This window comes from Peromyscus californicus, unplaced genomic scaffold, assembly GCF_007827085.1.
Source record: "Peromyscus californicus insignis strain IS unplaced genomic scaffold, ASM782708v3 Scaffold_23__1_contigs__length_62951481, whole genome shotgun sequence".
Classification (NCBI taxonomy): domain Eukaryota; kingdom Metazoa; phylum Chordata; class Mammalia; order Rodentia; family Cricetidae; genus Peromyscus; species Peromyscus californicus.
In genome coordinates, this window is record NW_026294534.1 from 20905218 (window position 1) to 20933000 (window position 27783).

Below are 27783 nucleotides of genomic sequence, written 5' to 3' on the forward strand. Positions count from 1 at the left end.
TCATTTTCTGAATGCTGTGGGCCCCACTCCTTCATATCCAGAGCTCTTTGCATGCCTTCTTTTCAAGATAAGGAATTCTGACACCGGGTTGGGCCAGTGCCTCAGGTAGTGTTTGTGTGATTGTTTTAACCAGTAAAGAAAAGGTTAAAAAAAAAAAAAAAAAAAAAAAAGAAACCAGAGAGATATTTTGCAATCCAATTTGGAGCAAAATAACATCTGTTCCTTTTAAGTAGCAAGAGATGCCACAGCATGGTGACTCTCAGTGCTGCTTACATGAGCCCACAGAGGCTGCAGAAGAGTTCCTTGTAGAATTCTGAGTGCTTCCTGGAGCTGTGAGTGGGGGTGCTTTGGAGCAAATAGTTCAGGGGACTTTAGGAATCACTCTGTCTGAGGAGTCAATGTCCTTGAACATCACGAATGTCACTCTGTTAGGGAATGAATGCTCCAGCTGAGACTGGCATGGACTGTACATGGGAAGTATCTCTGAAATGTATCCTTTCCTGCCTAAAACAAATGAACAAAACAATCTTCATAACAACAGAAGAAATTGGATTGGGGCTTTAATCATCTGTTGAGATCACCATTTTTTTTCCCCAAGCCAAATATTAAAAAGAAGCCTGTGATATTTTCTCATGATGAAGTAACCTCATTTATTAGTAAATAACAGAACAACCCTCACTCCCCAGCATCCGACCCATATCAGTTCATCAATATGACAGCTCAAATTGAAACCCAAATCATATTAAACGATTTCCCTTTGGGACCCGGCCAAAAAAAAATGTTTCAAATATGATATATTTTTTTAAATGCTTCAATTCTCGGCTGTATTGTATTAGTCTCTATTGTTTTTCTATTTTCCTAATTTGTAAGAGTGCCAAGAGGGGAATCTATCACCTTGGCTTTTCCCACACCTTGTTGGGATGTGCTAAGAACCAAGAATCACAGAGAAAATAAATACAAAGAGAGAAGGCAACTCTCACGGCCCTTGGATGATGCCCTTTCTCCATCTTTGGGCTGTTGTGCTGCGATGCAGCCACCATCAAGGGTCCTTTTTAACAGAACCACACTGAGTTCAATAGACGAAGACCTTGTTCTTGTGTGTGGTCTTCCCAAGGAAAAAGCGGAACTGAAGAATGTAACCTGTTTGAAAACAGTTTGAAATAGCAGTTTCCATGGAGACTTCAAAAACTCATATCTCCAAATCTCCTGGATATTTGATCACAAACCCCCCACCTTTTGCAGCTTAATTTTTGGCTACTCTTAAAAGACTCGCCTAGCTTATGGGGAAAATTATTTCTGAAATTTAGACCACATAGACATGGAAAATGCCTGGTTATAGAAGTATATACAAGGCTAAGGGTGTGGCACAGTGGTAGAATGCTTGCCTAACATATGTGAAGTCCTGGGTCCTATCACCAGAAGCACATAAACACACACACACACACACACACGGGGGGGGGGGGGAGAACACACACACACACATACACTCACGTGCACAAGTCTACAATTAAAAATATTGGCTGTCAATTTGATTGAAGCCTGATTAGGGCCAGTTTACCTCCCCCTCAAACACACACACACACACACACACACACACACACACACACACACACACACACAGACTTCTGGTTATTCCCATCTTGTCTTTAGAAAGCCATTTTCCTCTAATATAAGCATAGTATTCTGTCTGTATGCTTGTCTTTTAGATTTCCTTCTGTCTACTTATCTGTCTAATATTTTGCAGCACTAGGCATTGAACCCAGGGCTTTACACCTCCCAAGTCAGTGTTCAGTGTTCTACCACACTCTAGCAGATGATACTTGTAACAGTTAGTTTTAATTGAACTGTCAGCTGGACACAACATAGAATTGCCTGAGAAGAGAATCTCAAGGAGGGACTACCAAGGTCAGATTGACCTGTGGGCATGTCTGTGGGGAACTGTCTGGATTCTGTTAACCGATGTGGGAAGAACATGGTCACTATGGCAGCATCCTTCTGCCCTGGGTTTGGGTCTTGAACTGTGTAAGAGTGGAGAGAGGGGGGTGAGCACAAGCAAGACCAGAAGCATTCATTTCTGTCTGCGAGAGACTGTGGACATGACTAGCTGCTTCCAATTCTGACCTTGACTTCCCAGCAATGATGGAATTATCGTCTACAATTGAAAGCCAAATAAACCCTCTTTCCCTTAAGTGTCCCCCGCCCTCTTTGGGGTATTTTGTTATAATCTCACTGCAGGAATGAAACTAGGCCACCATTCTGCTTAACATTCCTACTGTTCCCCTGCCTGGGGTACTAGACATATTGTTCATGAAGATATCATCTTCATGACAATGGAAGGTAAAATCATAGTCCATAAAAACAAAGATCATTATCAATGGATATGGGGACAGTAGCAGTTACCAAAAGATATTTTATCTTCTATCATGAGATTTATGAAATTCTTAGCCAAAAATAAACAGGATGGTCAGGTGATTTGACGAAGTGATTCTTTTAGAGATTCACAATTCACCAACAAAATGAGACATTCCTCTATGAGGAGATGTGTCCAACTTATTTAAATCACTGTTCTCCAGACATGCTCAGGCCAGGCCACTGCCCACCTCTTGTATCTGTTACTTGCTGTTCCACAGAACATGTTGACATCCCTTGATCAAAGAACACGTGACTATCTAGTGCTATATTCAGAACATGAGCTCTTCCCAAATGTCGAGGGCTTCCCCAAGTTATTCTAGGCAAATTCAATTTCACAAGAACACCATGAGGAGGATGTTAGCATTTTATAGTTGTGAAGCAGTGACTCACAATAACTGTTTTGCTTCATAGTGGTTTCATATTCTAATATAACCAGCTTTGAAGCATGTGAACTTGTACATAATACTGGCTTAACAACAGAAGCTTAATAACAGAGGGGCCCAGAAATAAAAGCCAAGGGGAGAAGCCTGTCTCTCCTAGTCGGGTCTCAGCTGCTTGGTCCAGCAGATTTGGGTTTCTATTTTAGCAGCCTATCTACCCAACAGATGCTGAGCACAGAAACTGGTCAATCTCTAGGACAGGTAATATCCATACAATGAGTAGAAATAAAGGGGAAAAAGTGGATGATGAGGGTCAAGGTAGGAAACTTCATCCTTTGAAGAGAGACAGTTTCCTTTTGCCTAAAATTAAAACCAAATGCATCTAATCCTCAGTTCATAATAGAGAATCAAATACTCTCTCTGTTTTGAAAAATGCACTGACGTGAAAAATGTTTCTTCCCCTACAACAAAAGATTGGTTGGACTTGGCAATAGCTGAAAGTCATTTAGGCTGGAATTTCCTTTTGTCATTGTCTAACTGACCCCTCAGACATCTTTTAAATCCTCTTTACTTATTTGAAATTGAAGCAATTATTAAAAAATGTGTGATAAAAGTGTTTGGGAAGTTGTGGTCTAGGGTTGTTTCCTCAGCCTTTAGTACTCAGTATCTTAGTTAATGCAGTTAAACATATAAAATAAAATCAGGTTTCTTCAGAGATAAAGTTGGATAATTTGAGAATAGTAACTCATTAAGAACTCTATACGTCAAAGGTTGAACTACTTCATTGAAATGTTGCCAATAATGAAGTAAGACCCATACGTCCTCACAGTTGTTGAGGACCAAGAAGGTCACTTGATCAGATTTGGTGTTTTCATGCATGGAAACAATTTGGTAGCGGCTCCCAGTACCAAGAGCTACCTTCACACAGGGTCAAGAACAAAGGAACACCTGTGTGAGTGCAGCCCGTGGTACTGAGAATAAGGTGTTGGGGAACCTATGCCGCTGACCTTGACGAACTGTTTTGAAGTTGAAGGTCTGGAAGCCACCTGTCAATGCAGAAGAATCGATGACATCCACGCCGTAGTCACTGTGACTCCGTCTGTAGAGGGTGACACCAATGACCAGGACTGCAACGGCCACGACGGCTGCACCCAAGCCGGAGTACAAAGCAATATCGCTGGCATTCTCAATGCCTGAAAGACACAAGAGAAGACCTAAGTGGCTAACATGGGCTCAAGTCATAGAGCCACCCCAGGACATAACATGATATGCTTCTGGAGTCTGAAGCCTACTGCTCAGATCACACAGGAAGCTAGCTACAAGTTAGACTCTCATTCTCATAATAGTCATGTTTCTAAAATTCCTTGTCTAAATCAGAGCAGGGCTAGTCAAATATCTTAAATCTGTTAAGGTAGCTTACCATGTAATAGACTTCGGAGAGAATCAATTTTGCAAAGAATATAACATTTTTCTAGTAAGAACAGACAACTCCTTAACTTATTTAAAGAAGTTATAGTTACCTGAAAAGTGTTTTTATATTTTACTTTTATTTGAGGAAAAACAGGCTCACACAAATGAAAAAGAATAGGGTGGCTTCTCTGCTCATGTGGGGCTTGGGGCACATGCATTTGCACAAAGCTGTCTAGAGTAAGATGCTAACATGGTCTGTGAGTTAAAAGAGAAGAGATCAGAGTTTACAAATATGTCAACTTTGATATAAATATTCAGAGTCAGAGCACAGTAATAACCTTGGTTTCTGCATATGTAATCATCATGAGAGCAATTTTTATGTGAAACATGAATATCTTTGTTGTCAAGGGCTCTTGTGTCCATGGCAAATATTTTCTGATACCAAGTCAATGTTAGACTCTAACACTTTGTTAGGGGGCTGCTCTCTCAGAGGGCACATGCTGTTTCTCCCATACCTCTCCTACTCCATCCTATTGAATGCATGGGCAAAGCAAAAATAAAAACGTTAGTTTAGTTTTAGGATGTGGATGTCTCCCCAACCCCCAGGATATTCTACAGCTGAATTCCCATTCTTTTCCAGATACATACTGGGCATGGCTCATCACAGAAGCAGACTGATAATGGCTATTATAACACAACATAGGAAAATTATCTGAAGCAAGGTAATTCTAGAAGAGGCATCATCTCAAAATGTATGGAAATAGAAGGTGGCAAGAACAAACTACATAATTAATTTCCCAACAGATTATGTAGTAAGTACACGTAATGGGTCCAAAATAATGATTCTGTCATCCAGTGTTGGGCTGAGGGGGATAAAAGAAATACAACATATATTTACCTTGTAATTGCATAACACTTACTATGCCTTTCCCACACCCTAAAATGGTACTTATCAAATGGGTAATGCTAGTCACAGCAGTACAAAGTGAATTTATTTTCAAAAAAGTTAGTGGGCCATAAAATAAGGTGTTACCAAATTAAAGAGTGAATGAGGAGATGAAGCTGAACCAAACCAGAAGGAGTGTAGTAAACACATAAAAATAATGGGCAAAGAGGAGCACAGCCATCAGGAGTCAGGGCTGAAGGGTTAGAAGTCCACAGACACATTTAATAAGCAAAGCATCGTGAAAATGTGCCATGCACGAGGGTATGATGCAAAGCTTCGTTCTGATTCCAGGATGGGCACTGGCAGACCCACTGCTCTCACCACCCAGAACTGTGGGCACAACAATCCATATCTCCACTGCAGAATTTCCGTGCTATGGCCTGTCTATATTCTGAAGAGACAAGGAGGCATCCACCAACCTGATTCTGCTCCCATCCCCGTGTTTCCTTGGAGGGAAGAACGGTACCCAGGGCAGAGAGCACACTGAGCACAGCAGACACATCACACCAGGACACCAGGCACAGTGAGCAGACTTTGGATTGAGAGCAGTCAGCTCTTTTCCTTCCTTGTGTATTGCTGAGCGATGATACCACCATTGAAAAGGTACTTCTGGGGAGCACACACCTTCCCAGTAAAGGAGCACATGCAGGGAAGCAGCTTGGCTATGTACTGGCTGCAGCTGCTTCACTGCTGAGCTTGTGAAGCAGAGATAAAGACACTCGTAGAGTTCCAAGCACTGAAACAGGCAGACAGGAGCCAGGGAGATTACCCAGGTAAAAATGCATGAGCTCGAAATGGAAATCACTGGATGCTAGCACAGCGAGACAAAAGAGGGAGGCAAGGGAAAGCTGCCTTCCCCACCCAGATTCCCATTTTGGTCCTTGATATATACAAGTAGGCAGAATTATCATCATCATTCTGATCCTGTCCCTTTAGATTAAGGTTAGGAATGGTTCACCATGTTTCCTCTCCCAGGAAAATTTTCAGAATCATCTGACTTAAGTTGCAAGAATAAACTATTACATTAAAAGTATTTCACATGAGTAAAGGGACCAGAGAGATGACTTAATGCTTAAGAACATTCTTGCAAACAACCTGAGAGTTTGGTTCTCAGCATTCCTTTTAAGGCAGCTCACAACTGCCTGTAACTCCAGCTCCAGGGCATCTAATACTCTTCTCTGACCTCTGTGTGTACCTGCACTCACAAGCACAAATGAATGCAACGACACACATGCAACCAAAAAAAAATATATATATATAAATAAATAAATAAAAAAGAAAGAAGGGAAAAGAATTTCTTTTGCATTTCCATTTGTACATATGTGTTTATAACTATCTGTCTTCTCACAGACACAGAGTTGCTGATTTATTGGTTCAAAGGGATTCTGAATGAAAGAAAGCATTGGTTGAGCAGGGCTACTCTGTTTTTGTGAGCACAGGATGCTGGGCCTTTCTATTTCAAAAGCAAACTTTGCACACCATTGTGTTACTGTTGTCTTTCCTGTTCTCTTTATCCCTACCTTCCTTTTACAAAAGTCTCAAAAGCTTTAGGCAGAGCATGGAAGGCCCCAGCACATCTGAGAGGAAAAAAAAAATAGTTAAGTATAATCTACATCTATAGACAAAGCAAAAAAAAAACAACCAAAACACTCGATTGAGAAACCTGTTATTTCCAAGCTGTGAAGGAAGCATGGAGGGGTGTACGAATGCAGTGAAGCACCCACAGAGAAAGGTCCAAAGAGAAATAGGGAGTGGGAAATAGGGTCTTGGGAAGGCAAGGGTAGTATTTACTTCTTGGCAATGGAATCCATAAGAGATTGTTCCAAGAAGAGACGAGGCCAATAGTAGGCACTCAATGACTATCTATTTAGGAGGAAGCTAGTAAACGAAGGCTTTTTGCCATCTCTAACAGGAGTAGAAATGGCCTTTTGTTAAAGCAATCAGGTGTCTGGTTGGATATTAAAATGACCTTTCCTACACAGAGGATTATTTTTTAAAAATCTATATTTCTTAGGTAGATTGTGAAATCTCCTTTCAGAAAGTCTCTAAAAAAAAAAAAAAAAAAACCCAGCAGGACTTTATAACAGTCTGCAATTATTTTATTTTAGTTTTTTTATTTATTTATCAGAGTTGGCTGGAGGAATAACAGACCTTTCAAAGCTCCTTCTTAGTAACAAATTTGATAGCTTTATGAGTGACAGCTCTCTCTAGTCATCGGTAGTAACCAATGCCCTGATGACTCAAGCCATGGCTGTTTACTTCATCTGTCCCATGGTTCCCAGACACTAATGTGAATGACAAATTAATTTTTCTTGCTCATAGAACATTAACTCAATTCACATGTTACAAATTGAACACACATCACATTTAACATATAGCAGACTAGAACGTATCCTTAGGACTCAAGCTACAATGGCCTGATATGAGAGCATGGTGAGTACCTTTCTAACCACACTATTCTGCTTTATCTCCTAGTGGGCATCCCGGAGTAACCACTACTGCCATTGTAGAAAATCAGGTAAACAAACTTCAATTGCTAATGTAAGAGGCAGTGAACTGCTAAGGAATCTACATTAAGAAAACATTCAGAAAGGGAAGCCGGGGAGATGCAAAACAAATGGAAGTCACAAGAGCCAACTACAGAAAGCCAACCAATGGTCAGCCCAGGAAGTAACTTCAGTGTGGTCAGTGCTGGTGGCATACAAATCTACTAGACTATTTCACAAGTTACTGGTAGGGTTGTTTATCTACCCTTGCTGTTACCAAGAAGCAATAACAATTTCTTTTAACTTGTCAAAAGAGCTTTGAAATTGGTGAGCCATGGTCAACCATGGTAATCTATGTCCGTTCTGCTTGTAATCCTCGGCAACTCTCGACTTCTTAGCTGCCAATCCATGTCTCCACTTTTCAAGTTTCCCACCTTTGAAAAAACCTCATGCATGTTATTGTAGCTGCTGGTTTTTGTTATAACTAATGACAATATAGCTAAGTCTCAAACGGTGCTTACTGTATACCAGGTATCATTCTAGCATTTTATACTTCATATTAACCCCGAGGACATGATGCAATGTCCTCACTTAGTTGCATAAATAAAGGCAAGAAGATGGCGATGTGCTTGCTCCAAGCCTCATGATCAGTGAGCGTCAGAGCTGAGAATGAATCCCATGTGGTCTGTCACCAGGGTCATACTTTTGGTCATGTTCTCCACCTGCTCACTTCTGATCTAATCACACTGCTTGACTGACTCTAGATAGAAGGAACTACTCCAAACCAGCACTAGCCCTTTGCTCAGATGTCTACAGGCTGCAGATACGATTTCAGTCTAATCTTTGAACAAAAATCTGAGGTCGAGATTTTATTCCCTACTTTACACACGTTGACATGGGCTTAGGGGACTAGTGCCTTACCTGTGGCTTTATAATTAGAAAATAGCAAAGTCCAGTCTGATCATAAAGCCACCTTCAGTCCCTAACTGCTAACCCTGATTCCTGTGTTCCTTCTTCACATCTCTTCTCTTCTAGACTGGTACCCTGGTTATCCTGCCCTGCTAGATTAGAGGAAGTTACAGCTCTGTTGGGTATCATCAGCAATCAGATGCTGTGCAAACTCCCCGGGAGGTTCCTTGCAGCTCAAGCATCATGTTACTCATGTCTCGTGGCCAAAGAGCATCCTCATCACAACTGTCACTCTAGTCTTTCCCTTTTTCTGTGACCCCTATTTCTCATCTACGTTCCTTCTTGTTGACAACACAGAGGCCACCCTACATGAACTCTTGTATACCTCAAAACATCTCTGTTTGGGTATACATTTTCTTTCCCCCTTCCTAGTTACCTATGTCAGGCCTGCTCTGACTTAGTCCCTTCCTGCCTCTACAGGGACATGGCCTCATGTTTATTCTTTTAGCCTTGTGTCTCCCAGGTCTTCCCTGACAGTGGCATCTTGTCCCCTGCCGATGGTGTAGTCTAGTTCCTCTAATTACCTCTTTGGAAATCCCTCCCTCAACTCATTCTGACCAGCTTATAAGAGACACACCTTCTGCTCTTCCTTCTCCTGAGATCTCAGCTCTTTATTTGAAAGACTTCTAGGATTTTAAAACATTAAGTATCTGCTAATACACTTGTCACAATGTCACTGACCAATTATTTCTAGTCACTTTTTTTTTTTTTAAATAGAAGCAACACATGTGAAAAAAACTAGAAAAAGATTTAGGAGTATAAAAAGTTACACTATGCAAGGAAAATGCTTTTCCTCCAGTTAATTCTCTTTAACTAACCACTGCATAGTACCTCTTAAGTCCTTTCAGGGAAAGGAGTACAGATGTCAGATGCCCATTATTCACTTTTCTTTCATATTCTTTACCCTAAAGGCTCCATATGATCTATCCTTGTGCATATTTTCTAGTTTTTCAAAATGTAAGGTATCAAACCCATAGCTCCTTATCAGAATTGACGTGCCTTCCTTTATCACACTGCCTACTTGATAGGCAGGCTGGGTGATAACTTTTGAAATCACGTCCCTCTGCCTTATCATGTCATTTCTCCTACCCTTTCACGTCTGTCCCCACTCAAAGCCCTGTTCCACTTTGAAACTCACCTGTCACTTCGTCAGCAGTGAGGCTCTCTGCAGTGAGACAAAGCTATCTAAGGCCCCTTACAGAATGTGCCACCCCTTCAACTTGACTCCCCTGCTTTTCTTCCCTGCTCCTCACTTGCTGTTTAGTGAAGAGCCTGTATTCGCTGAGTGGTAAGCATCGGCTATAACGTTCCATTATTGGTCCCTTTCCCCTTTTCAGTCTCTCTAATTGGACAATGACTCCTATACAGGCAGTGCCAACGACTCCCTGGCCCTGTCCAGTCTCAGGCAAACATCTGTCAATCTTCTCTGAAGACCCATACCCATGTCTTCCTCTCGTCTGCTGGACACAATTACCTTCCCTGTGGACTGACCTCTCACATTCGTCATCTGAGTTAAGGATTTGTCATTCTCACTTCCTTGGACATTTTCTCCCCATGAATTCTCTTTTTCTGGTAACGACACCACCAGTGGCCATTTTGTTTTGGCTCACTCACTCTCTTCTCCTTCATTCACTTCCTCACACATGTCTCAGGGACTCCATACTGTCTGTTATTACTTATTTTCAACGACAGGCATCTCTTCTCATGCTCACACTGCACACCCTCATCCGCCTGGTACTCCCCATCCGTGTCCTGGTCTTTGATCACATGGAAATTGAAAAGCACTATTCTGACATTGCCACTCACAGACCTCCCAATTGCTGGCTTTCTATGTGCTGAGTCTATTCCCAGGAGGAGGCTCTGCAGTGTTCTGTCCCAGCCTGGACTGCAACTCCTTTCACCCACTTCTCATCTACACGCACCATACGCTCACCAGATTTCTAGAGTTTCTCCTCATACTTTTCACTCTTCAAGAAAGATTTATAATGCATGCTTCAATCCTACCTGGTCTTCTGAGACTGGGAATGGAAGCCACCTAATTTATGGAATGTTTAGGCATGTGCCAGTTCTCCTTTTAGTATGGATGCTAGATGTAATGAGTAAAAATACAGAACTAGCTGGGAGTCCTGGTGCATGTCTTTAATCCTAGCACCCAGGAGGCTGAAGCAGATGTATCTCTAGGAGTTCAAGGACAGCCTGCTCTACATAGTGAGTTCTAGGCCAACCGGGACTACAACTTTGAGACTCTGCCTCAAAAAATATAGAAGTAAATCTAAACTTTCAGTTCAATAATTAGCAATATTACCGTAAGTATTGTCCATATATCTACCTCCAATTTAGCTACACTAAAAATTATTTATTACATGTTTATCTGAAATTCAGATTTAAGTAAAAAGTCCTGTATTTTAACTACTAATTCTATCTTTGAAGTATAAAAATACTGCACTTTTACTACTGGAAGAGACACAAGGTAAAAGAGCTGAAGAGTGGGATTTGAACTCTAGTCTTTGAGCAAATTTCTTCCTCTTGATTACTTTCTTCTTCTGACCATTGAAGACATCAACTCTATAAATTTCAGTGCATTGGGGAAAGAGTTATTGTGATCCCTTCTCGGCCCTTTGGCTAAGACCAAGTGAAGAGTGACGGCAAATTCACAGTTTTAGTGAGTACACTGGTGCTACCCTGCTACTAAAGAACACACTGGTCTACCACCTGTTCTTTGTGTCTTTGCTTGGTTCTGAGGCATTTAATGAATAAATTCCATTATTTCCATTAAGGACAGAGCCACTGAAATCATTGAAAATGGTAGCAAGAAAAGCACACACTTATGATGCACTAGAAATCAGATAGTAAAGGAAGTCGGAAATGCTAAGAAAATTACAAATGTTGCACACATATATCTGTGCTGAATTGATTTAGAGGAAGAATGATTGTGAAGGACAAAGCAAATCATGCAATTTGTGGAAAGTACTGTACTTACGTAATTGAAAATAATCAGCACAGGATGAAGAAAAATGACGGGCAAAATAAGGTAGAAATGTTTTAGAGTGTAGCTGGAAGAATAGTAGCTACTAGCCTCATACTAGCTTAGAAAGGCCTAGAAATCTGCTGAAGATTTAAAGGAATGAGCCAAAGACAATTCTGCCAGTTGAAAATGCAATTCATATCTATAGCCCAAGTCAGAATGGCCATGTATTGAGCCCATATGGGCAAGTACTGAGCTTACATCTTCTGAGTAGTTGCCTAGCTGGTAATCATTAGACTCCTCTGCAAGCCAATGTACAGTGGACAGACACATGGGATGTAAAGTTCTTGAGTTAAAAGAAGAGGATTCTAGTTCCCAGGCCTTAGCCATACATTCAGGCCATTATTTGCTGGAAATTATTTCAGGATACAAATGTGTGGGCTGTATCATACTGCACAGTAGGTGATTCTTCAAATTTCTTCATTTCATTTGCTCTAATCACTCATCTTTAATCTTGTATAACAATGTAAGGAGAATACATTTCTGATTTTCCTTCATATTTCATTGAGCCATGACTAATAGTATATTATATATGCCTACTATATGAATGAATAAATTTGATTACCTAGAAGCAAAACTCTTGATTTTGTACTTTTAGCTTTAAAAAAGTAAAGAATTAACAGGAAGACTCAGAACAATAACTCAATAAATATTTTTGAACTTGGTAATGGTGTAAATGCAACATGGAAAACGATGAATAAGACTCTATACTGGCTAGGCATAATGGCACTCATTTATAATTTTAGCAACCAGAAAGCCAAGGCAGGCTTCCTGAGCTCTAGGATAGCTTGGGCTGAAAAGTGAGACTAGGTCTCAAAATTTTTTTAAAAACATGAGTGGATTGGTCAAAACTAAAGATAGTTGAAGAAGCCTTATGCAAATCCACGAATGTGCAAGATAATTAAAATACTATGTGTGTGTGGTGCGTTTGCATAAAAGTCCCCTGCTTGAGTGTGCTGCTCCTAGAAGACATGGGTTTTTGAATGAAAATCTCAGTGCCAGCAGCAATCGGATACCTCCCTATTTGTTACTGGTCAGGAAGATTCCACAGGCACCCAAAATAACATAAACTATTGCTATTTCTCTTGGTTTCCCACTATAACTAGATAGTTATTGCTGAAGACACCATTTACTTTGGATGCAGGATACAAAGAAATTAGCCTCAATTGACTAAGAAACGCTCTCCCTGATGGCTCATTTACATAATTCTAGAGGGTTCTATGTAGGCTGCTGTGGGGAAAAAGACAACGATGGTCTTACCCAGCACTTAGGCCCAGTGGTACAACAGGGGAATGGTGGTTATGAAGGTAACCAACTGCTTTCCAATTGGATAATAGGTTCATATCACAGGAGGGATTCTGGGCCAGTTACTATAAACCTGGTCAAAAGCTCATGACTGGGAAAACCCTAGGCTCTACGAGGGAACTTATTATTGTTGTTTTGCTAAATGATCATGTTGTTAAACTTCTTTCTAAACAATTATGCTTGCAGCCATTAGATTTGTGTTGCTCTCAACTACAATCAGTGGGTTTCCATTAATTAAAAAGACTCATAACAATTCAAAGGGCCAAGCTGTTGATGAACAATATACATCAACCTCCCCCTATCCAAGGCTCAGGAACATGACAGAATAAAGGCTAGAGAAAAACATTAAGAGCTGGCAGATAGGGAAGAGAGCTGGGAAATGCTGACTTCTGGATATGACTTGGATTTTGCATACATTAACTCACAGCAGCTGTGGTTACCTACACAAGACCTGCCTAAGATCAAACCAGTCAAAATTCCAGCATGGACCTGGGAGGGGTCCCTGGGGCCCCAGACTCAATGGAAGAGCTACTGGCATTTGATGGTAGCTGAGGGAGTGATAGCCGTTCTCCTTTGAAGACATGGCTACTGCTGGGCTGCCCATGCTCCAGTGGTTTGCCCCATAATCATGAGCATAGGGGCAGAATTCACTGGGATAGATATAATCAAAATATACCATATAGATATATGAAAGTTTCGATGAACAAATCAAAATGTATTTTAAAGTAAAAATTACATCTAAATTTAAAAAGAAAACCTTGCGTGGGTTGGAGACAGACAATAATAATAATACCCAGGAGGGAACATAAACTATATTTTAAGTACCAGATATATTATGGGATGTGGGACAGCATGAAGGTAATGAAAATACAGTAGAAAGAGGGGAATAGTTAGATTATGGATGATGGGAGTAACTAACCCAGATATTGTGGCAGGGGGATTACAGGTCTTGCAGAAGTGATGCTTAGGCTGAAAATTAAGGGGAGATCAATGAAGAGTTAGGTGGAGGGAAAGGTCTTAGGTACAAAGGATAGAAATATGAGGCACCCATAAGCCCAAATGCCAATGGGTACTCAGTGCTTTGCTTTGGTGAAGGGTAGGGCCATGATGTGAGTCAGGAAGCCAAACAGCAGATTGTTAAACTGGTCAAAAGAAGCAGCTGTGCTTCAGGGGACGCTAGTGAGTTCCTGAGGAGGCTTCACCAGGCAGGAGATCTGCTGAGAACCCAAGTTCCAAAAAGCTCAGCCAAGCTGACTGAAGGAAACCTTAGGTATGGGAAGATGACTGCAAATCTCTGCTAGGAAGACAGCTTGACTTTGTCGCTCACAACCCCAGCTTTTTAATTTTCATTATTTGGGGTTTTGTAAGGCCATTTTCATGCAGGTAATACAGTACATTTTTAAACATATCTCCCTCATACACCACTTCTCTCTCCCTCCTTCCTGCTTGTTTCCTTTGTCTCTCAGACAGCTTTGCTTCTACTTTCCTGTCATCAGTGTACACATGCTGCCCAGGACTCTGGGACCATTCTCTTTTCCTTGGGATCTTCTCTTACTATTATGGTAATGTTTTTTCTTCTCTGCAGTGACTCTGACCTTCTTTACATCTAAGTACTGCTGTCCTTCCAGGCCTGATCCTTAGCTCTTCTTTATTCATATTCTTAATGCATTGACCTCAACTTACTTGCTGGCTTTAAATATCATCTTGGCACTGACAAATCCCAAATATGCATCACCAGCCAGGACATTTCTCTGCTCTATACGCTTGTGTATTCAGAGTCCTATTCCAATCTCCATTTGGCACATAATAGGACTCTCAAACTGAATTCTGGGCTCTCCTTTCAAAATTATCCATCAAGTTTTCCTAGTATTAGTAATGACAACTCCATCCTTCCTATGCACTTCAAATTTGGAATCACCCAAAACATTTTTTTTTCATATCAATCTATACCAAATCCTTGGGTCCAAAATATGACTTTTTTTTTAAATGTTGCTATTGTCCTTCCAGCCTAAGCCATAATCATCTTGAACCTAGATTGTTCTAACAGTTTAGCCATAATAACAGATTATTGTTGTAATGGATCATTGTAATAGATTTCCTTTCTTCTGCTCTGGTTCCCTATGGGATTATACTTGACATTGTACTTATAGTGTATCTTTGAAAACTTTAGTCCATATCTTTCTGGATAAAACCCTCTGTGGCTTTACATTTCCTTTGGAGTCAAGGTCACGTCTTTATGGTGACCTACAATGCAAATGGAGTTTCCCCTCTCACCTCATTTCTGTGGTCTTAACTAATAATACTACTCAGTTATAACTTTGCCTTGGTATGTCTCCCCCAGAGCCTGTAAGCAAGTTTTCACCACACAGCCTTCACCTTCTGCTAGTCACTGACTTGAGCACTCAACCCCAGAGACCCCTGTCCTGTGCTACCTTGATATTTCAGTGTTTTCTGAAATGCAACTTTATTAGTCTTTTTTCTGAGTACTTTATTCAAAAAGCAACCTTCCCTCAAAGCCTGCCCAAGGTCCTTACTCTACTTTATTTCTCTTCATATCATGTCACATCATTTCCAAGTACTTGGTGCATTTTCTGCCATTAATATTTATTCTATCTCTCTTCACCCAAACTGTGAACTTTATGAAGCCTATAATATGTTGTGCTTAGGGCAGATTCTCCACTCAGCAGGACGTATCTTAGCACCTAGTGAGGACTCATAAGTAACTGTTGAGTGAATGGATGGAAATGATTGAGGAGAAATGGCGAGGAGCCAGTGAACCAGAGATTTGTTTCAGCACAGAAGAGGCAGACAGGGATGATTTGTTGGATACAGAGAAAGAAACAAGAGGCGAGGATAACAGATCCTAAGTTTCTGACATAGACCACTAACTTGGTGGTCAACAGGAGGGATGGACTAGAGACAGGAGCAGAGAAGGATAAATTGAATTTTGAAGTTGGAACTAGGTTCCTCGGAGATATTTAACTGAAGATATCTCTAAGGAAGCTGGAACTATTAATTTCACTCATGGAGAGCATTTCTGTCTCTCTCTCTGTCTCTGTCTCTCTCTGTCTCTTTCTCTCTCTGTCTCTCTGTCTCTGTCTCTCTCTGTCTCTGTCTCTGTCTCTCTCTCTCTCTCTCTCTCTCTCTCACACACACACACACACACACACACACACACTTTCCCTCTCTTTCTTAATATCCATTCATTTTTATTTTACATGTATGAGTGTTTTCTTGCATATATGTCTGTGCACCATATATATACAGTGCCTGAAGAGGCTACAAGATGTCCTTGGATGCCTGGGAGGGAACGGGAATTATAAGTAGTTGTGAGCCACCATGTGATGCTAGGATCTGGGTCCTTTGGAAGAGTAATCAGTGCTTTTAACCCCTGAGGCATCTCTCCAGCCCTGTAAGTACTCATTCCTATAAAGACAGAACAACTGTGTAGAAGGGTGCTGGAGAGGGATTAGAACACAGAACCATTTTCTAGGGTAATGCTACATCCTGTCAGTGTGCTTCTTTGGTGAAATCATTGATCCAGCAACCCCTCAAGAGTTTACAGTCATTCAGGTTACCCCATTCTCCAAGGCTCCAAAGAGTCTCACTGTCAGAGCGCAGCCATTTTTTCAGTTTGACTCTGGGGGTTCATGCTTGCCATTCAGAACCTACTATATTTTACTGCACCTCCTGACATTGTTACACAACATTTATTGAAAGCACATTTGATGGTAATGAAGTTTCTATTAACTATGATTAAATCTCATAAAGCACCTGAAGATAATTTAAGATGTGCAGAAGCAGAAAATGAAACATTCGGTTTAGTACATTAGGAAACGTAATTGATTAAATTATCTCATTTACAATAAGTGCTTTCATGAGCTGTGCACGGTGCATATTTCCCCCAGTTTGTCATTATGATTTGCCAACACATATCTTAAGACTTCACTTCTCTTTGTACCTTCCTGCAACTCAAAGCTAGCTAGCTCCTTTGCCTGTCTGTTCTGGAGAACTGTGTAGAAAACTCACTCGGAGCGATGTAGTCTGTCCACCAGGACTTGTGGAAGATGATGAACCACTATATATAAGAACAGGTTGTTTCTCAATTATCTTCATAATTGACTTTGATTTCACATCAGTGATGATTCATGCAGTCTTAAACCCAGGCCCACTTTCACCGAACGACTAATCCTGAATCTGTGTAATGCATGTCTAACCATGCAGCTCACAGAACCCTGACTGGATTCCTCTGGGAGCATTTTGCAATCACATTGATTCTTGTACGGTTTTATTTTTAGGGAAATCACAAATTAAACCAGTTTAAGCGATTCTGTTGCAGTATCCAGCAATTAAACATGGTGCTTAGGAGCGAGAACCCCAAGCAAAAATGAATTCATGGGTCCCTACAGACTAGGAGTCACTTCTGTGGGGTTTAAGGCTGAAAGTACAGATATAACCAAATCAGAAAGGCACAGGACTCACAAACTAAGCATGAAATTAACTTTTTAAAACACACACATGCTTTACAAATAATCCTCATGTTGGTTACCACATGGACACCCATGATCTTGTTATATTCTATACCCAAATGGGGGGTAGCTGGCATGCACATGAGACTATGAGCAAGCAAAGAGTCCATCCATCCCAGATACCTCCCTGAAAGTCAGGACACAAGCATGAGCTGCATATTAAAAGACAGTTTCCTTCCCTCAACATGTGCTCATGCCAACATACACATACACACACACATACAATGCTGAGTTCCTCCCAACTCAGTCTCTAAAAGCGAGTGTGCACGTAAACCAGAAGTACGCCGCTTGGGTGCCAATGGTTCCTTTACATGTAGCTGGTAGCAGCAGAAAAAGACACAGAGGAAGTTTTTGTTTTGCAGAATTCTCAGACTGTAAGTTAGTGGCCTCTATAAACTACAGGCTGCCCATAGAAATAGAGAGGAACAGGAACAAAATGCCTGGATTTTCCTGTCATGTCCTCTGATGCCCACCCCTGGGTACCTATTTCTGTCTGTTCTCTAAGATCATGATTCTTTTCAAAGAAGTTAGCTAATGAAAGCTGTTAATGCTCCTAAGAGCTTTGAATTCTGCTGTTGTAGATTTAAATGATCAGAAGTCATTCATCTTGTATTAAATGGGAGAAACTGGACACAGACAGGTTTCCCAAGCTTTACATTCCAAAGCAGCTGGACAGCTGTCTACTTCTGCTAATGATGTCAGCTGTATGGTTCTTTCCTCAAAGCTCAAGATTCCTTATTATGCTTTAGCTATCTCTAAATCCATGCAATTACTTTAAACACAATAACATGTAGATCCTAGGCGTATCCCCCATCATAGATTCTAACTCACTTGTTTTCTCGTAAGTAGGAAATGCTTATTAAGCCCCACCATACTCCAACACTTCAATCTGTTTGGTCTCCCAGCCACAAAATTCTAAGACTACGGTTCGCAACCTGAGTGCATAATGGAATCACTTGAGGAGCTCTGAAAAGTGAGAATTTCTGGGTTCTAATCCCTGCCCTCCAACTCCCCAATTTTAAAAGGCTTCCAGGTTATCAGAATTGCAGTCAAAGCTGAGAGCCACGGCGTCAAATGCCAAGCTTCCAACCATTTAAGCCATGCTCCATTCTCTAAATCCCTTGGATGCAAAACAGAAATAATGCAAAGGCATCCTCAGGAAGTAAGCCTGTAGCTAGGGAACTGAAGCCAACACCAACAGTCAGCTTGGACTTATTTCACTATAGAGTGCGGGCTCCTAATCTACTTAGTTACCATGGATGCCACAGCAGGTGAGACTCTGTGCTTTATATTCTTCAGAACCAACCCTTCCTTCCCCGCCTCTTCCTGGAAGGGCTAGGAGCCAGACGTTTGCCCACAAGTCTGCTTTCATGCGTGCACTGACAAATATTTATTAATTTTAATGCTATAAATCTCTCCAGAAATAAGAATCCTAGATGACATTTGCAGAGAAATGGACTTATAGGCAGAAAGAATCAAGAAGAGAGATTTACTTTTGCTTTGAGGGAGGGGAAGGGTGTGCATATTTCTTTTTGATTTAAACCTCTGATATGCGACTCCAAACTCAGTGAGGAGAGGCCCCGAAAGCCCTGGATCTGTCAGAGGACTTCAGTTCTGCTCAGCTCCTGAACAAATACAACAGTAAGGCAGCAAATATGAGAATAAATTATATTCACAAGAGGAAAAATAACTTACTTTGGGGTTTTATTTCATGAAGAGGTTTTTTATCTAAAAGAAAGAAAGAGAAAGAGAAAGTTGCATTTAATAAATTTACATGGAGCAGATATATTCCCTGTATTACTTTGTATGGACCTCTATAAATGATACATTTCCTCCGATTTGCAGGCAATACGGATTGTGGGGCCCACCTTTTTCTTTTGCATTCTAATTTTTTATTTGCCTCTTTTTGAATTTTTTTCCATATGATTATTATTTTATTTAAGAATATATTTTCTCTTCAGTTTGGCTAGCGTATTTTTTCTCTGTTGCTTCTGCTCGATTCTTATCTGCAGGATAAGTGCAAGGAGCCTGCTGCCAGTGAGCAGACTGCTCGGGTAAGAGATGCCATTTCACTGTACAGGAAGACAGAAAAATGAACCAGGGAATAAATATTTAAAGGGAGCCTGCATTGGTTTGCAGTAATCATGGTCTAGATGTAAACTTCCAAACTGCCTGTTGAGCCATTCCCTGGGGCTATGGATATGGTGTTGTGAGCATTTTGGATTTGGGTTTTTATTTCCTCCCTCCCTCATCTGTTTAAATGTGTGTTGCCTCTCTCAGTGAAGAAGGTGTCACTGTTTTTGCAGCAAGCTGGTGGGATGTGGCAGTGAAAGGAAAAGACATTCACTGTCTGGTCCAGTGTCCCACCAGCATCTAATTCTGAATCTTACACTGACTTTGGTGCATGTGGCTTACTTTGTTTTGCCCAGGGTCCCCCTCTTTGCTTCTGTTCTTGGTTCCAACTCGGGCTAAACATCATCACACCACAGAAGGCAGACATGAGCACTTTCCAGATGCCAGATCAAGATGCCAGGATTCAATATTTTGCAGAGCCTCCTGCATTCACAGGGGTGTCTGTCCTTCTCATAGTTCTTTTCTAGGCTTCCAAGGAACACTGTCAGACTACACAGGTCAAGGTCATTGGTGATCATTCACCGACTCACGGTGCTAGGGTCGTGAGAGGCTACCATCTATAGACTTGTTCTCTGTGAGCCCGAAGATGGCCATAGAGAGTGAGGCTTTCATTGTGGATTATGGTTTTAACAGAAACAAAACCAGCATGCTACACATTTTAGAACCTCATAAATATTATTTGACTGACTGCATAGTAATCCCTCCTAGGCAGATAGGCTGCTGTGGTCAGTTTGTCTAGGAATTTCCGCCAACTAAACCCACTTCTGAATTTCATATTGATCCTGACAGAAAGCTCTTATAGTACATAAATGCAGTGTGCTTTGAATATGGCCTTTGTGGCCTTAGCTGCCTGACCTGTGACAGAAGTAGATTTGACAAGGTGGATGCAAATCATACTCCTGTATATGGATCACTGAATAGTACAGGAGAATGAGAAAGCAGTGGGTACTGTCTTCAAAATGAACAATTTCTGGCAAGATGATATATTATTTATATTGACATGCTCATGTAGGATTTTCCTTCAGGTTTCTAAGAACCCTGGCATGCCCCTCACCACACAGACTAGACACGTTTCTCTGAGAGCAGGTGGCAGCTGAGACATCCAGATGCTACCACTCTCAAGAATTAGAAGGCAACCACTTTGGCGGGTTGAGCAGAGCTTCCGTTTTTTTGCTTACTGCGAGGCATCTGAAAGCATTCCGCACAGGTACCATGTGGCTGGCAGGCCAGGGCTAAGATGTCTAAAAGTGATGCATCGCCACAGCCGCAAGAGGAGTTGGGGGGACATCTGTTTAGAACTCTGGCTGAGCTCAACCGTATTTTCTCTTTCTGAACCATGGAAATGGGGATTGAGGCAGGGAACAAAATGAAATGCCATTAAAAAAAGGTGAGATGCAAGATGGAGCCTCAGAAAAACTCATCGGTAGCCAAGCTGTGAGAAAAAGGAGGTGGTGGAATTCTAGTGCAAATAGCTCTGAAGTATGAGTGAATGTGACTGAGAAGCCAAGGGTTAAGGTCTGGAGATAGAGAACCCTGCACACAAGGCAGAGGGTTCTGCATTTCCCTCTGACCCGGCTCTGATGTCCAGGTATTTTTTAATGTGGCACTGTGCAAATAACATGCAGACTTGGGGTCTGAACTGAACTTGATTTTAGGGGTTGTATACCTTGTCTGTGTGACTTCAGTGTTCTTAGAGAGAACCAGGCATGGCAACACCCTCAAAGTTTGGTATTCAGGATTAAGCAGGGTACATACAGGGCCATGAAGCACAGGGTAGACATAGGTTTGACTTAACTGCAATAAATGTTGGTCAAGAAAGTAATTTCAACCTATGATGATGGTTCTGAGCCCATTAACATGATGTTTATTTGTGATCCTGCTGGGAGGCAGGTCACAATGCCAGATCAGGAACTGCACTGATTTGGGGGTATGGTACTTGAATGGCAGTTAAACTAGTGTCTCTGCATAGTGAGGCCAAACTAAGTCACAGCGTAGTTTCTTTGTGTGCAGAAGAAGAATGGGATCCAGAAATACTCTAGGGACCCTTTGTCTCCATCCACCAGCGTTAGCCTTCAGAAGGGCAGCCAATGACACGGGAACAGAAGCCATTCATAATGATTTCCTGCCGCAGTGTAAAATGCCCCAAAGGGCCACTGTTCTACTGGCCAGTGTGTCTTCTGTCTCAATGGCCATCCGGTAGAAAAGGCTGGAAAGCTCTGGAGCCCAAAGACATTAGTCCCCTGGCATTAGCATCAAAATTGGATTCTGCTGTATTTTGTGAAATAAGAATGTCTTGAGAGGAAGCTGGCACAGCACGGGATTCTCCCCAGTAAGACATTGAATTTGACATAGGCCCTCTGCAGGCGCTAGAGAAGGCCATCGAGCGACCTCTCCAACTCTGAAGCCTTGGCCCACTCCACACTGTTGTTTTATTCTGTTTGCATAATCATCCTCTCACAAAGCTCAAGGCCACGAAACAACTTGGCCTTGGTCAACCAAATCCTCTCCACTTTAATTTCCCCCTCTCTAAAGGCCGCATTCAAATGGCCCCCTAGTAAATTAATCCATTAGGGCCATGGTTCTTAATGTTGGCTGCGCATTAGAATCACCTGGGGAGCTTTTAAAATAAACACCCATGCCTGGGCCCCACTCCAAGAGGTCCTGATTAATTGGGGTTTGTGTTTTTTGTGATTACTACTACTTCCTGGCAAGAAATCAGGGGCTGTGTGTGGTCAACTCCAGTTAGTCTCTGCTTCCCTAAGGGGCTGTGAGGTGGCAGCAGAGAGACGGGCCTAGGAAAGGCGCTTTTCTATTTGACAAGCATTGAAATAGTGCAATTTGGAGGCAGTAGCAGCTACACAGTGGTTTTGGGAAATCAAAGCCACTTCTCAAGGTCTGCCTTAAGCCCTGGGAGGGCAGAAAGGTGGAAGGAAATAGATGGTCAGTAATGGTAGCTCTGCCTTATTTACAAGTGAATGCATCACAGGAATTTTTAACGGTGTCTTAACATGTTGGGTCTTAGAAAATCATCTTTGCTGTTTACGTACTAGGCAGCCTAGACAGGCACAAAGGGAGAAAAAAAATTCACCAAACAGAAGAAACCCTGTTCATGTTAAGCCAGATATCCATGTTTAGGATTTTCTCTGATTTTTAGGTATATGATATTAAATATACATATGCATGCTTACATATGTGGTAGCATGAAAATATAGGAAATTGCCAGTTATCATTTTCATGTAGGAAATTCATAGCTCATTGTTCTGCTTTCTGCCTTTGTCATTATTATTATTTACTGTAATGTAAATAAGGCTTTGTGACTCCCACACCCCCGCACACCAGTATATGAGTGTGTAAAGGTGTGTATCTGCATGAGAGAAAGGGAGGGAGGGATGGGAGATGGAAAGGTGGAGGGGAGGCAGGCGGGGAGGCGGGGTGGGAGATGGAAAGATGGGGGAGAGGCAAGGAAGGAGGGAGGGAGGGAGGAAAGGATGGGAGATGGGAATAGTAGGGGAGGGAGTGATGGGAGATGAAAGAAGGAGGAGAGGGAGGGAAGGATAAGAGATGGAAGGGTAGAGGGGAGGGAGGGAGGGATGGGAAATAGGAAGGGTGTAGGGGAGGGAGGGAGGGAGGAAAGGATGGGAGATGGAAGGGGAGGGGAGGGAGGGATGGGAGATGGGAGGAGGAGGGGAGGGAGGGATGGGAGATGGGAAGGGGGAGGGAGGGAGGGATGGGAGATGGGAGGGTAGAGGGGAGGGGGAGGGAGCACTTCATGTTTACCTTTGGTAATAATTCATTCTCTTCCACCTTACTTTAGCCTTTGTCTCTTTTCTTCCATCTAAGTTCCCAAAACATTTCCATGGAATCCATTGTTCTGGAAAGCTGTTTATAAAGCCACCCACTGGAAGGTAGCCCCTACTGGGACCCAAATGTGGCTAGCCTCATGGAACTCACATGCTGGGGAGCTGAGAAAGCAGGCCTGAGGGGGCAGCACCCTTGGACAGAGAGACTCCATCTCTGACCTCACAATTCCTCAGAGGCCGTGGCCCATGATTCTATGACACCTGTGCCCCTCAGTTTCAAACACTGAATAAATACACTTGTCCCCAGGGTCTGCATGGCTTCTGAGACTCATAGGACCACTAAGGTAGACAATATGCAGGACAGTAGCTCTTTCCCCAGACTGCAATCCAAGCATGTCACCATAGTCAACATTTGACCTTCTTTCCATTATTTTTATTTCCAAAGACCATTTTCATTTCCTTCTCTGTAGATTTCATTCTTTGAAACCTTTTCTGTCTCTAAAATATGCACACCAACTCTTTTATTGTCATTTTCTTTACCCATTTTTCAAACTCACATTGTTCGGTTGACACAAATGTGGAATAATCTGTCTTTTTTTGCCCATGCTCTGGCTGTTTCCTTATTTGTTACAACAGCTTCTAGCCTCAGCAAACAATATTTAACCCCGATCCTCTGCTGCTCAGACCATAGCCAACTGGTCTGCTTTCATGGTCCCACCACAACAAGTATGAATTCATTCCTAGAGATCCTCAAGAAAACTCACGTAACTGTGGGATAAATCTATTAACTCCCAGCCCCATTTGAAGCTTTGGTTCATGGCATTGCTTCTCTTTGGGACAACCCTTCACACTCCAATCTCCCAGGAAAGCCTCCTGCCTCAGAGATGCAGACCACACCATCTCTGGTGATGACTTCATTAGCACACATCACTCCCCTCTCTGGACAGTTTGTTTTACCTTATAGTCAATAAAACACAGAGTAAGTTAAAAAAAAAAAAGAAACTAATCATTTTATATGTTTTGATTTTATACATTTTAAACTCCTGTGATCCCTGTTATTTCCAGGTCCCTAGAATGTGCCATGCTAGAAGGTGATGAGTCTATGCAGTCTATGTGCCATTGCAACTGTAGATTCATAGCAAGAATAATACAGAAAGAGCTGAGTCAGTGGGGGAATCACCCCAAGCAAGTGTGAAAATCTAAGTGTGCATCCCCATCACCACATGTATGCTGGGTGGGCATGGTGGCAGCTGCAATCCCAGAATGTAGGCGGGGATCCCTAGAGCCAGCAGAATAGATAGATTAGCCAAATGGATGAACTTCAGGTTCAAGTGAGAGACTCTGCCTCAATAAATTAAAATGGACAGTGATCCAGGATGATACTTCATTTAATATTGGACCTACACACACACACACACACACACACACACACACACACACACACACACACACACGCACACACACACACACACACACTAATATACATTATAATACAAATACATCCACATATAGTGCATACCACAGACACACAAATGCAAAACAGAATAAATCACTGAAAAAGGCTGATTAAAAGTCACTCTATTATTTGAAGATAGGGGGGAAAAGAGGTGTAGGTTATTGATTATTAGTGTGTTTTATTTATTCATTCATTACCTCTTTCCCCATAGCTGGCAATAATTATCAGCCAATTTTATGCCCTCTGAATACCACCCAAGGCTACAGGAAGTCCCAGGGCCTTCCTGATGGCCTGTGTTAGTCTGTGTTAGCGCTGAAGAGAAATAATTAGACAAATGGGAGGCCTGATTTACATTGACCACCCCTGGGTGCCTGAGTGTCAAGCAGACTTGACAGGTTGGGATTCTGGCCTCCTGGGTGTTCAAACACACAGAAATACAGCTACCAATCTTTGTGTGCATGCTAAGCCTGTCCAATGAGCAAAATGCAGAATAGAAGAGTAGAAGGCAGAGCTTTTCTTATTCATCCTGTAGGTGTATGTATGTATGTGTGTGTGCACATGCATGCGTGCATACATGAATGCACGCATGCATGCGTCCCTCCTTATGCTTTCTTGGTAAGTCAGAGGGGACACAGGGAAGGCCACATACTCTATCACAAGTCGGGTCAAAGCCTCCCTCTCTCTTCGCAACTCCAGACAGTTTCCTAGCCCATGTCATGTCATGAGACCTACCGTCCCTTTGAAATACCATCTGTGCATGAGAACAAAAACTACCTAGGACCTTCCAGCTGATGCCCCCTAGACAGTCACTGACTTCCCAGAGAAATCTGGTTGATTATTGGAATTCAATTCTAGGGACAAGTGCCAAAAAAAAAAAAACAAAAAAAAAAACAAAAAACAAAAAAACAAAACAAAAAAAAAAAAAACAAACAAACCTACCTGGTGTTTTGAAACAGCACATTTTGTTTGCTGGCAATCGCCATTTTAATATCCGGCTCTTTTCTCCCTCTCTAGCTATACCATGGTGTATATAGACCCCTAAGCTTGTGGTAACTATTTTGTGGTATACACACACAATCAAATACTATTTGGCCATTAAAAGGGTGAAATGTTGTCACTTGAAGCAATAGATGGACTTGAAGATCACTGTGTTCACAGAGCAAAGCCAGGAACAGAAAGCCAGGTGGTCCATGACCTCATTCATGTGGAAACATACTAGCTTCCACAATGCTCTCCCATTCCCAGTGAATCTGTGCCTTGGTTTGTTTCTGTGATGGTACTCATTCATGTTCTGGGGCTGCTACAAAGCCTTTTCAGAGTCTCTAAAAACCTCTCCGTTCAAAACTGGTTTCAAAGTGGCAAAATGCAGGTTTCCACCTCTCTTTTCAGGGAAGATGCATGCTGAACTCTCCTGTCTGGGCCAGGGATGCTTTGTCATGATACACTTACATTTTTCTGCAACAAATGTCTACACACATTCAAAAGCACAAACAGGCTGATATAATCTAAGGGGGGAGGACTGGGATAGCATATAAAACGCCTTGCATTCTATCATTAGCACCACAAAAGACCAATCAACCAAATCACCAAAATGGAACAAGATGTCCAGAGCAAATGATCACTTAAGACAGATGTGCTATCCAGATTTTTAAGTACTTTTCAACATCCTAGCAAAATTAGCACATTTAAAAGACAATTAACTGTATTCACATGTTTATTTCAGAGATGTTTACAATAACAAAGAGAGAAACAATTTAAATGTCAACTATTAAATGGATACAGAAAACGTAGTGGACAGCTGGTGGGATGTGATATATGTATACATACATGTAGTATATCCAATATAATATTGTTCAAACTTTGCAGAAGAGTTTCCGTCATTCACAGTGGCATATAAAGACTTGTGGGACACCATGCTAAGTGAAATAAGCCAGACACAGGAAGACAAATACTGCATGGCCTCATTTCCATGTGGACTCTAAAAGTGCCAAACTCAACTGGAGAGTAAAGTGTTGCTGCCAGCCATAGAGGTGAGGCAAAGGCTAGAGTGGATATTTGATAAATGTAAAGTTTCATTGCAGATCAGGAAGTTCTGAAAGAAATTTCCAGCTTTGTGATTATAGTAAATAATATCCTGTGCACTAGAAATTTGCTCAGAGGGCGGGTCTTTCTGAGAGGTGTTAAATATGCTATGTAATTAGTGATGTCATTTCACAAGTATTCATGTAGCAAACAGGCTGTATAATGTAAACATAAACAACTTTTAATTGTCGACTTCATCTCAGTAAAGTTGGATAAAAGAAATCCTATCTGGGACTCTCCAGCCTAAATGCAGCCTTATGGTAGTTGCCTACTTTTTTAAAGGTTATCCATTAGTTGTTGGACAGGGGAAGTCTGGAATGGAGTGGATGGTGGTGAACGGCTATAATGACTTATCAACTACTCAGAAGATAACTGGTGCTAGCTCTGTGTGGGCGGTGGAGCCTGGCTCACGAAGAACTTCTTTAAGAGAAAGCACAATCTGAAGATCCATGTTCCAAACATCCTCCCTCCTTCCCTCGCTCCCTTCCCCTTTTGTGATTTTTCTGAGCCATCTTTTCTTCCTTGATCTCCCTAGGTGTGGGATTACAGGCCTGTTCCATCAAGACCAGTCCATCTTGCTTTTGAAGCTATTCCAGCCCTCCTGTTGGCCACATATTTGTTTCCTGTTAGAGGTCAAGCTGCCCTTCCCCCTAGTTCATCACCAAGAACAGGAACTGAATAGAACAAATGCTCTGTAAACATTTGTGGACTGACTTAGTGCTAAGCCTTGCATTTCAGTTACATCACAAGCAGTAAAAAGGCCAGGTCCACACATTTTCCACATTTTATGTGTTCTTGGGACATGGTAGTTTTCTAATGATGAATGTATAGGGAGGTGGGAAGAAAATTG

At 41.7% G+C, this 27783-nt stretch overlaps 1 protein-coding gene across 1 annotated transcript in view; it reads right to left on the minus strand.

The window, feature by feature from the left end:
• Unc5d (unc-5 netrin receptor D) overlaps positions 1-27783 on the minus strand; it is a 553430-nt gene that overhangs the window by 71342 nt on the left and 454305 nt on the right. The window contains 2 exon segments of the mRNA XM_052751943.1: positions 3800-3985; positions 19158-19190. Coding sequence (XP_052607903.1) covers positions 3800-3985; positions 19158-19190 — 219 coding nt within the window.